The following is a 12,181-nucleotide window of genomic DNA, read 5'->3' as shown; positions in this document are numbered from 1 at the left end:
TCTAAGGGATCTTCTCAACCCAGGGATCAAACCTGCATTCCCTCAGTCTCCTGCATTTCAGGCAGATTCTCTACCACTGAGCCATGTGGGAAGCCCGAGGTTTATGACAGTCACATAAAAATCAACAAGTTAACAAAAGTAATCTTTTTTGAAAACAGATTTTTCTGAACTGCACTACATGTGTCCAAGCATTCTTAAATGGAACACATGATGACAGGAAACCACAGGGACATCATGGAGTTACTTCTCTAGATAGCACTTCTTGCTTCCAGGCTATTAAGTGCCAGATCCTAGGGTTTTCTGCTTTTTGAAGTTGTGTTTCATCCTTCACGGTCTATCAGCAGTCAATTCACAGCCTCTTCTCCAATGTTTTAATTTCAGGAATTCTAATTTTCTTTCTTTTTTTTTTTTAATGTTTAAGGTGGAATTTTTATTAGAGATTTGCCATAGTTTTTGTTTTATTATCTTTTTTATTATTTATATTTTATTTATTTTTACTTTATTTTACTTTACAATACTGTATTGGTTTTGCCATACATTGACATGAATCCACCATGGGTGTACATGAGTTTCCAAACATGAACCCCCCTCCCACCTCCCACCCCATATCATCTCTCTGGATCATCCCCATGCACCAGCCCCAAGCATCCTGTATCCTGCATCAAACATAGACTGGCAATTCGTTTCTTACATGATAGTATACATGTTTCAAGAGAATTCTAATTTTCAATGGGCTAGAAAAATCATGAAACTAAAATTATTAGAATAAATTTTCTAAAGTACGCTTTACAAAACACTAGGACTGGAGACTCTTCATGGGAAAAGATTTCACAATCAAGTGGTCTTGGAAAGGATGTCTCCTCTCCTTTTTAGAAACTTATTATGCATATTAACACAGTAACACTGATAGAGCCCTACTGGAAAGAAACCCATCAAGTGTTTAATCCGGTATTTCCCAGTCTTAAGTGGATACAGGTTTTTTCCTCCAAGGTTTGAAAACAATGTCCCAACACTGAGAAAGAGAAGAGTGAAAAAGTTGGCTTAAAGTTCAACATTCAGAAAAGTAAGATCATGGCATCTGGTCCCATCACTACATGGCAAATAAATGGGGAAATAGTGGAAACAGTGTCAGATTTTATTTTGGGGGGGGCTCCAAAATCACTGCAGATGGTGATTGCAGCCATGAAATTAAAAGATGCTTACTCCCTAGGAGGAAAGTTATGACCAACCTAGACAGCAGATTAAAAAGCAGAAACATTACTTTGTCAACAAAGGTCCATCTAGTCAAGGCTATGGTTTTTCCAGTAGTCATGTATGGATGTGAGAGTTGGACTGTAAAGAAAGCTGAGCACCCAAGAACTGATGCTTTCGAACTGTGGTGTTGGAGAAGATCTTCAGAGTCCCTTGGACTGCAAGGAGATCCAACCAGTCCATTCTAAAGGAGATCAGTCTTGGGTATTCATTGGAAGGACTGATGCTGAAGCTGAAACTCCAATACTTTGGCCACCTGATGCGAAGAGCTCACACATTGGAAAAGACACTGATGCTGAAAAAGACTGAGGGCAGGAGGAGAAGGGGACAACAGAGGATAAGATGGTTGGATGGCATCACCGACTCAATGGACATGAGTTTGGGTAAACTCTGGGAGTTGGTGATGGACAGGGAGGCCTGGCATGCTACAGTCCATGGGGTCACAAAGAGTCGGACATGACTAAGCAACTGAACTGAACTGAACATTGAGGACTCCAAATATTTTCTTTTTAAGAGAAGGCAGTATCTCCTTTTTTTTTTTTTCCCCTTTTCTTCCCAGCAAAATCTCGCTAATTTTCCAGCCGTCATATGATTAATATGTTATGTTTTCCTTACTTATAGGAACAACAATATTTGCCTTGACCCCACTGCCAACATAGTTCAGTATTAGAATTTCAATAGCATAATACTTTTGAAAATATAGGTTTTTTTTTATAGCTTAGGAAACACAAGATAACATTTGAGCCTCACAATAAACCTATGATGCAGGTAGTATGAGGCTCTGAGAGATTAACTCACTGAAGTAAAGTTATTAAGTGATCAAGACAGAACAGGTCTTCTAGTTAGAAGAATTCCAAGTCTGGGACCTATCCACTATATACCACCATCAGTGTGCACTGTGAAGGGAAAGAAGCCTTGACAACAATATCAAAATCTGAACTGTTTCCTCAAAACTAGGCTAAAGATTCTCCAGTGACTAAACTCAGTTGCAGCCAAATTAACTGCTGCTCCATAAGTCAATCAGTGCAGTACATGGACTTTGTCAAGGATATGCACTACTGAAATATTTCTCCCTTGGTCCAAAGCTCAAAACTTTACTCTTCAGACGTCACTGTTTTACAGTAATACCAAGCTGTGGCTTTTGGGTGAAATGGAAGACAGGTATTTCTGCCATGGAAGACCTGAGTCACTCATAGCAAAGGCTACCACAATTCACAACATCTCCCTCACAACAACAGCAACAGATGAGTCAACTAAACATTAGCTAACAACCTGTTACTGCTTTCTAAAAGGAACTCTGTCTAACTGTAGAACTCTGTAACACATGCTCTTCTAATCAGATATATAATCCTGAAGTAAAGTAAGATCATACTTTGAAAGAGAGAATTTTAAACACTGATAAAGAGTTGCCACAAAGATAGAAATGTTTACTAAAGATATTCTAATCACCCAACCATTTCATTTTCACTCTAAAATTGGAAAAGCAAAACAAAAACAAACCAAAAAAAAAAAAAAAACCTCACTGCTAAAAGTATCAGGGAAATAACTGAATTCTGGTTGGAGAGGGATGAATTTTAAAAGCTATAGGTGGAAATTTGAGAAAGGTACCTTTTCTTAACAAAACATTTTGGGTGTCCCAAAAGGCAAAGCAAATACCCATGTTCCACCCAATAGCTACTTAAGCAATAAAACCTTACAGATGCAACTGAAGCCCAGTCTGACTCCTCCCAGATTCCTTCCTCCTTTTCTTCTCCCTAGTGGTTACCACTATCTTGAAAGTGGTTTGTCTTTCCCACATATATGTTGAATCCATAAATGATATAGTAACAATTTTCCATATGTTTATTTTCACAAACTTAATTTTATATATTCTTTTGAATTCATAATGAATTCATGCAGATTCAAAAACATAAAAAGATATACCGTGACATGTCCTCCTACAATCTAGTTCCCCTCCTCTGAACATGTGTAATGTTCAGTTTCTACTGTAACACAGTTTCATGTGTATCTTTAAAGAAACACTGTATACAGATGCAGTTACACTTAGATACTTTAATCTGCCCCTACTTTTTATATACAAATGGTAGGTATGCTATACACTTTGTTGATTTATTTTTTTCCTCTCTTAAAAATACACCTTGGAAATTGTTCCCTATATTATATAAAGTATTGCTTTTTTTTTTTCCTCAATGTTTGCAAGGTATATACCACTGTATGGGTAAACCATAATTTAACTATTGTCCTACTAGCAAGGTTACTACTTCCAATCTTTTGTATTGACAAACAATATGGCAATGAATAACTCATTATTCCATATACCTATAGGATAAATTCCTAGAAGCTGAATTGCCGGTTTAGTTTTATAAATACTGTCATATAAAGGTGGTACCAATTTGTACTCCAGTCAGCAATGTATGAGTCTTTTTTCATGTTTTAAAATTTCATATGAATAACAACTTCTTCTGTTTTTGTGGCCTAAACTTATATACTTGAGATTCACCCATGCTGGTATATATAGCTCTAATTCATATCTAGACTTTTTTACTTAAAAGTTTTTAAATAACTTATGTGATTCAGTCAAAGAGAAGTCACCTATTTACCTAAACTTTCAGTTTCATGTATAAAATACTCACCAACTTAATAAACAGATTATATGTATAAAAACTCATTTGGCAAAGATTACCCACCCTACTGAAGACGTATCTTCTCTTAGAAAATGAGCAAAAACTTCCATTTATATTTACTGCAATAATAACTCTATTCATCCATGCTTTTATAAATGTTCTTGCTGAGAGGAGAGGGGAGTAGATCCACAAGGGAGTGGAGACCAACCCCTTGACAATCAAGGGGGTGGAAAAAAGGTATCTTGGAAACAATAATTCAAGCACAATTCCAAACTAACCCTAGTTGTCTAAAGTTTCCCCTCAAAATGTTCCCATTAAATTACCAAAGGATTTTTTAAACCTTAACATGAACCAAAATAATGCCTATGAATCTGCAGTCCTCCCCATCCCCTCAATAAGTTTCCTATAAGATAGAAATATCATATTGGGAATGATATCACATCTTCTATTAGACTTTCTTTCTATGTTAAATTTACCAGTGTGTATGACTAAAAAGCTGTATCTCCTCCAAACTGCCTCCTTTGAAATATGTGGCTAATCATATAATTTTAAGAATTCCGGTCAAATTCTTGGCTTCCGTAAGTTAACATGTCACCACTGTAGTGGCTATTTCTGCATGCCCACCAAGCGTCTAGGTCCCCCTTTCTCTCTTCCAAAAAAAAACCCGTTTCTGTACAGGTGTCTACCCTATCTCCCCATACTATTCAAGTACTTCAGAAGATGCCCTCCCACCCATACATCGGAGAGGGGGCGCTCTTCCTTCAAGGGTAATGCCATGTGCCCTATAGGAACACAAGCCGAAGCCAATTAGCACATAATAAACCTGGCCAGACTGACGGACTGAGCCAGTAAGACTCTTGCGAGCGCTGCTGGGGCTTCCTCGCCCTGGACACAGAACCAGAAAAGACGATCTTGGCTGGGCTGTGTTGAATTTTCTGTTACTTGGGGGCAGGAAGCATTTCAACTGTTTAACAGCTTTAAAAAGGCTGTGATTGAAGACTTTGACCACCATCAGTTAATGTATTTATGAACAAAGGAACCCGATCCATGAAACCTATGATCCTCTGACTAACACTGGCCTTTCTATATTTGGAGAGATGGTTGACTCTGACAGCCTGTGTTATTTCAAGAGAGGCAGGTGTGGAGGAGTGAAGGTTAAGGAATAGCAGTCACTGGAGGGATTCATGTCACTGCCACATCACAGATCAAACCCAGGAAATGAGGAATATCCTCTGGCTTTCCTATCTACCATCTACCTTGCCAAAAGCCACCTAGCACATAAGAACGTGAGACCTGACTCTACTCAGGTCTGAATTAGGAGAACAAGAACAAGCAGAACTCTGGGTGGAGTGAAGGCAACAAAGCTGTCATTACTATTTGGGGGGCAATAGTGAATATTTCAGTATTTATAAACTGAAAGCAGTCTGTAATGGCTAACAAGTAAAGAAACAACATCGTCAAAAATAAGTAACTTCAAAAGCACAGAAACATCTTGCCCCCAAAACAAACCCACCCTAATAGCTGTAATTACCCTATTCTGGCATTTGCTTCTTACTTTCTTACATTGTTGGCCTTGCTGATTTTCTTAAGAAGGTTTAGGCAGTTGCTTCCCTGTGGGCTATACAGCAATTTTCCAGTTCTATGACTCAGAAAGAGCAAGAGAAGGAAGGGCTCTCCTCTTCCATCCCTAGATAAAATCAGAAAATGTTTATTTAGCTCTGATAGAGCAAGGCTCGGTTAGTTAATTCACTGTACAGACTTTCACAAACTATTTTCTCTTTCAAATATTTACCAAGAGCTTATTATATGCAAGTCACAGGCTATTCTTTATTCAAAGCCAATGCATAATAATTTTTATCAGTTCCATACTTCCTTCCTCTACATTCCTAATAGCAGAATCAACTATTTCAAAGAAAAAGTATTTATGCCTCACAAAATTTGCAATTAAACGCTTTATGCCAGAATTGGTGACTTGAAGGGCAAGTTTGTTATTTCCAGAATACTGAAACACAAGAAAAAGCGATTCCACTTTTCTTCAAAAAAGAAAAAAAAAATTCAAATGATGAACATTAAACTATTCATTAAAATATAAATATCTTGTGAAAATAAACGGAAGCAAATTGCATCAATGAATAAACACTATCCGGAGGAAAAATCTGCCTACTGGGTTTGGTAATTAAGAAACACTGAGGACACCGGGTGTGCATTCAGACCATAAACCATAGATCGCAAATACATATAGGACCAATTTATAATCATTAACCGCTCCGAAAAAAAACAGTGATCCTTTCCGACGAGACGGCCTTTTTTTTTTTTTTTTCAATAAATTTTGTAAACTATCTCGAAAGCAACCTTACTTCGGGGGGTACACATTTCACACCTGTCAGCCAGCTAGGGCAGCCAACAGTCTCCTAAAGAGGACGGAAAAACGGACAGTGCCGAGGACGGCCAGGGAAGCGATGGGCTGGCCCTGATCCGAGGGACCACAGCCGGGTCGAATAGGAGGCCGCCTCTCCTGGGTTCCCGGCCGAGACCCCAGAGCCCGCACCCAGCAAAGGGAGCACTCAGCGCTGCCCGCCGACGGTCGGGCCTGGGAAAGTTAGCACCTCCGCATCCCCGCCCCTCTCACGTACAAGCCCCTCCAGCCGCCGCACCGTAGCCATGGCGACCAGTCCCCACCTCACCCCCACCCGCCGTGGGCAGGGGGCGGGGGGCTGCGCCGCAGTCCCGCGGCGGCCTCGGGTTCTGCTCGCGCCAGAGCAGGACAGGGGCTGCGGAGCCCGGGAGACCAGGAACGCAAGGGGCGGGGGAGGATGAAGAGGTGCGAAAGGCGGAAATCTCCTGGATCCTGGGCGGGGGGCCGAGCCTTGCCCCGGGGGTCCTCACCCTTCACTTTGCCGAAGGTCCCGACCCCCAGCGTATCCCCTAGGATGTAGTGACCGATCTTCACCCGCCCGTCGTGTTTCTGCTTCTCGGCTGTCGCCATCTTTCTCCAGGAACTGAGTCTGCGCATGGCGCCGCGGGAGGGGGCGGAGGGGGCGGGCAGGGCCGCGCCGGGGGCGGGCGGGGAGGGGGTGGGGACGCGGGAGGGGAGCCGCGCCGCCGAGCCGCCGCCCTGCACCGCCCGCCGGGTCCCAGCCGCCGGCCGTCGGGCGCAGACGCTCCCCCTGGCGGGACTGGCGGGGGGCGCTGGGAGGGCCACCGGTACCCCTCTCCTCGCTCTGCCTCCGCGTGGCCAGGGGCGCCCGCCCACCTGCGCGCAGGAGGGGGTTTCCTGGATTGCTGAGGAGGGCCGGAGCCCCTCGGCTCCTTTCCTCTGGCGAAGTCTACGCACACAGTAGGCTCCCCTAGTTATTACTCCGGACTCGTGGGGACCGCTCTCCCGACTCCAAGAGGGAAGATGGGCTTGCTTGGGTAAGGCAGATAATGTGGCTTGTTACTAGTAAAGCGTGAATTTAAATATGGCTAGAGACACCACCTTGCCAGTATTTTCTAACCTTTTCATTTTTCCGCTTCGGATCGGAATCTAGTTAGACGCCATTGGGAGTTGTCACTTGTATCTTTGACGAAGTTTCCTTTTTCTCCACCCCCTCCCCCCCCCCCCCCACACACACACATACTGCTCTTTTCTGAGCCAGAAAGCTGCTATAGAGCACCTCGACAGCTCCTATAGCGCTGTCGGTCTTTCCTCCTGCTGAATACCCTCCTGAAATATCCCCACAACAAGCTCCGTTGCGAGGAGCGGGTTGGGGTAAAGGGTGAATGGGTGTGTGTTCGGGAAGCAGGACATTATCCAGACATTGGATGTACAGGAGTTAGTATTTTTAGATAGTAAAATGTAGACTTTGAACTGAAAACAAGGCTTACAGTTGCATCAACCAAATCAATCGACAAATATTTATTGTACTTTCAGTGAGTAAAAGTCTATACAAATGGGTTCATGGCATATCACAGGGGGAGTAGAGAAAGTATGCTTATTTGCAGTAGGATTTTAAGGGTGTTACCCAATTATATTCCTGCATCATGGGCAAAATTAAATGGGCAAACCAATTTATGTGATCTCAGTTTTGCAGTGTCATAGCATTTGGACAGGTATCAATGGGCAAAGAGTTGGCCTCTTCATGAAAATCATGTAAAAAAAATAATAATAATGTTATTTTTCCTTCCCAATAAAAGTTACTCAACTGTTCTGGTTTTTATATATTTGATGAAATCAAGGTAATGTGCATTAAGCAAAGCTTTGTTCCAAGCAAGGTACTGCAGAGGAGGCAAAAAAGCCTTTGAGCTTAGAATTACATCACATAATCAGAAGACATTAACAACTAATCTTGGATAAATCAGTTCCTACTGTAGTATTGACTGCAGTATAGTTTGAAGAGCCAAAAAGTTAAGAAATCTTTCATTACTGACATACTGGGAGGGAAGCATAGGTTATTGTTGTAATGTTTCCTCTCTCCTTTCTTCACCTTTATCTGTTTGAATTTTGAGTTTCTGCAGCTCTGGCTTTTGTGGTCTCTACAAAACAGAAGTAGCACTCTGGATTCTTAGAAAAAAACTAAAACAAAAAAAGCCCCTTTAACCCACCCCCAATAAATTACTTTAAATTTGAGTCTTGTCTAGAAGTTAGCCCAGCAAGGTTCTGTGATTTCTTTTAATCTGAAAGGAAAAAAAATTGCAAGGTACCTCAGCCCTGTACCAGGCCAATTAAGCCACAGAGCATCATCCAGCAAGGGAGCAGTCTGAAGCTGCATTTTGCAAACCTGTTACTACTGTCTTCATAAAACTATCAGTTCAATTTTTAGCAGAAACAGTTCATTTCTGCTAAATGAACTGTTATTTTAGATTATGATTCTATTTAATACATATTCATTAAATGCCATTAATCACTTAAAGGTATTGTTAGGTAAATAAAACTTATAGATCAAAGAATTGAATAGGAACTTAGAACTCATCCACTTTCCCACAGTCTTTTTAAGCAGCTTTTCTTGATGGCTTTTTCCCCCCTTATCTGAGTTAAAAACCAAATTAAGTCAGCAGTTTCTAAGAAAGCAAATAATAAACTTCCTTTATTCCCTTGGTTTTTCTGTTTCCTTCAGTCCTTCTTAAAAGTTTTTGTCACATTTCCTTCCACCCAGACACTGGGTAGACACAAAATGAAAAGTCATGGTCCCTACTCTGGACTCTATCCTCCCAACCTCACAATAAATAATATTCACAAGCTTATCTTTCTTCCAGGGTGGAAGTAAAGATAAGGTAAACTGGGACTTATGCCCAGCTTCCAGACCCATCAATTGTACCCCTATCTCAACGAAGTATATTTTAATATAAGTGGGCAGGAGTGACTTTGTAGAAGAAACCTAGAATCCAGCCTAGTTTAAGAGGAGGGGGGAAGTAAATTGTTTTCAAACTTCAGTTCATCCACTTCTATTAATGCAAATAAGTTACAGTAGATTTCAGCAATGATGAAGACAATCTGTGGTGAACAACTGTGGTGGAGAATCTTGGGTCTCATGGGAAAACTCACTAGTTGTCAGATGTTTCCTCTTTAGTCCTTCAGATTATAAGGGAGCTGTGTATCCTCCTAGTCTTTTCTTCTTAAGGCCATTACAGTGTTCAGTTCAGTTCAGTCATTCAGTTGTATCTGACCCTCTGCCACCCCATTGACTGCAGCATGCCAGGCTTCCCTGTCCATCACCAAGTCCTGGAGCCTGCTCAAACTCATGTCTATCACGTTGGTGATGCCATCCAACCATCTCATCCTCTGTCATTCCCTTCTCCTCCCACCTTCAATCTTTACCAGCATCAGGGTCTTTCAAATGAGTTGGTTCTTAACATAAGGTGGCCAAAGTATTGGAGTTTCAGCTTCAGCATCAGTCCTTCCAATGAATATTCAGGATTCATTTCCTTTAGGATGGATCTCCTTGCAGTCCAGGGGACTCTCAAGAGTCTTCTCCAACACAACAGTTCAAAAGCATTAATTCTTCGGCGCTCAGCTTTATAGTCCAACTCACATCCATACATGACCACTGGAAAAACCATAGCTTTGACTAGACAGACCTTTGTTGGCAAACTGATGTCTCTGCTTTTTAATATGCTATCTAGGTTTGTCATAGCTTTTCTTCCAAGGAGCAAGCATCTTTTAATTTCATGACTACAGTCACCATCTGCAGGGATTTTGGAGCCCCCCAAAATAAAGTCTGTCACTGTTTCCATTGTTTACCCATCTATTTGCCATGAAGTGATAGGACCAAATGCTATGATCTTAGTTTTCTGAATGTTGAGTTTTAAGCCAACTTTTCCATTCTCCTCTTTCACTTTCATCAAGAGGCTCTTTACTTCTTCGCTTTCTGCCATAAGGGTGGTGTCATCTGCATATCTGAGGTTATTGATATTTCTCCCGGAAATCTTGATTCCAGCTTTTGCTTTATTCAGCCTGGCATTTAGCATGATGTAATCTGCATATAAGTTAAATACACAGGGTGACAGTATACAGCCTTGATGTACTCCTTTCCTGATTTGGAACCAGTCTGTTGTTCCATGTCCAGTTCTAACTGTTGCTTCTTGACCTACATACAGATTACTCAGGAGGCAGGTATAATGGTCTGATATTCCCATCTCTAAGAATTTTCCACAATTTGTCGTGATCCATGCAAAAGCTTTGGCATAGGCAGTAATGCAAAAGTAGATGATTTTCTGGAACTCTTTTGCTTTTTCGATGATCCAGCAGATGTTGGCAATTTGATCTCTGGTTTTTTTGCCTTTTCTAAAACCAGCTTGAACATCTGGAAGTTCATGGTTCACGTACTGTTGAAGCCTGACTTGGAGAATTTTTAGCATTACTTTGCTAGCATGTGAGATGAGTGCAATTGTGTGGTAGTTTGAACATTCCTTGGCATTGCCTTTCTTTGGAATTGGAATGAAAACTGACCTTTTCCAGTCCTGTGGCCACTACTGAGTTTTCCAAATTTGCTGGCATACTGAGTGCAGCACTTTCGCAGCATCATCTTTTAGGATTTGAAATAGCTCAACTGGAATTCATCACCTCCACTAGCTTTGTTCATAGTGATGCTTCCTAAGGCCCACTTGACTTCTCATTCCAGGATGTCTGGCTCTAGGAGAGTGATCACACCATCATTGTTATCTGGGTCATGAAGATCTTTTTTGGATAGTTCTTCTGTGTATTCTTTCCACCTCTTCTTAATACATTTTACACTATACTGTCAGAGAGATAGTACTCTTCCTTAGTGTCTATCTGTATACATGGTGGCCAGAACTAAAAATTTTAAGTACTGTGCTAGTAATGCAGCCTAATATTTCCTTAGTTACAGTTACATTGTAACTAATATTCATTATTTGTTAAACAACAACTATGTATTAGGCAAATTGACTCTGAGGACTCAGAAAACAAAGGAACCTGCAGTACTGCTTTTAACATGGCCAAGCAGTGTGATAGGTGCTATAATTATATACGTGTGTATATATATATATATATATATATACACACACACACACACACACATATATACACACACATATATATGGTCCTAAAATGGTTTCGTGAGAGGACAGTATAACCTTCATCTGTGGAGGTTCAGTCTTTTGAACTTGAATATATTTAGAGAAGTATTAAGAGGTGGTACTCTGTACTCAAAAAAAAAGGATGGCATGGGGATGAAGGAACTTGGAGAAGGCAACCGTGGTGGGAGAAAGGATATGCAAAATCACAGAGGGAAGGAAACCTTAGACTTTTTAGAGAAGAAAAGTGTTTACAGGGACAAAATCTGGATTGATAGAGGGAATGGCTAAAAGGAATGAGAAACAGGACAGAAAGAATCCTGAGGGACTGTGCTTCTCAGTGTCACCATTTTCTTACAGACAGTGGTGAGCCAAGGGCAGATGTGACGCAGATGCATCTTATTTATTTTTGGCTGCACAGCGTGCCATTCAGGGTCTTAGTTCTCCTGCCGCCTGCAACGGAAGCAGAGTCCCAACCACTGGACCACCAGGAGTCTCAATGTAGGTGCATTTGAGAAATAAATACATTCTTTACCAAAGGAATTGACGGCTTTGTGTGCCTTTGGGAAGGCAAACTGGGTGACTTAGAGTCAGGTGCAAAGTGTAAACTTTGCCCTATGTACTCCTGTATAATGTTTTGGCTTTAAACTTCAAGCATGTATTAGAGTCAAAAAAAATCAACTGTTAGAAAAAAAAAAACGTTTTTGACTCTGACATTAGTACGGAGGATAAATTGCAGAAGAGCGAGACGGAAGTGTGGTAAAACGAGATTTGCAATCATCTAGTGAAGA

General features: G+C 41.2%; 1 protein-coding gene and 1 long non-coding RNA gene across 4 annotated transcripts in view; one reads left to right on the top strand and one right to left on the bottom strand.

The window, feature by feature from the left end:
• The window catches only part of PRKAA1 (protein kinase AMP-activated catalytic subunit alpha 1), a 28,088-nt gene extending 21,197 nt beyond the window's left edge, over positions 1–6,891 (bottom strand). The window contains exons 1-2 of one of the 3 annotated variants that reach the window (XM_018065501.1): positions 6,762–6,876; positions 5,431–5,562 (exon numbers count right to left, since the gene is read on the bottom strand). Coding sequence is in view for 1 of the 3 variants with exons in the window: in XM_018065500.1 (XP_017920989.1) it covers positions 6,762–6,888 (127 nt within the window). In the remaining 2 variants the exon portion in view is untranslated. Of the gene's footprint in view, positions 1–5,430; positions 5,563–6,761 lie in introns of all 3 variants that reach the window. The other 2 variants (XM_018065502.1, XM_018065500.1) reach the window with 2 other exon arrangements.
• The window catches only part of LOC108638402, a 37,336-nt gene extending 25,380 nt beyond the window's left edge, over positions 1–11,956 (top strand). The window contains exon 4 of the long non-coding RNA XR_001919782.1: positions 11,751–11,956. This is a non-coding gene — a long non-coding RNA (uncharacterized LOC108638402). The remainder of the gene's footprint in view (positions 1–11,750) is intronic.

The sequence above is a fragment of the Capra hircus genome, chromosome 20 (assembly GCF_001704415.2).
Source record: "Capra hircus breed San Clemente chromosome 20, ASM170441v1, whole genome shotgun sequence".
Taxonomy (NCBI): domain Eukaryota; kingdom Metazoa; phylum Chordata; class Mammalia; order Artiodactyla; family Bovidae; genus Capra; species Capra hircus.
The sequence above is the reverse complement of the archived record's forward strand: the minus strand, read 5'-3'. Positions and strand labels throughout refer to the sequence as shown.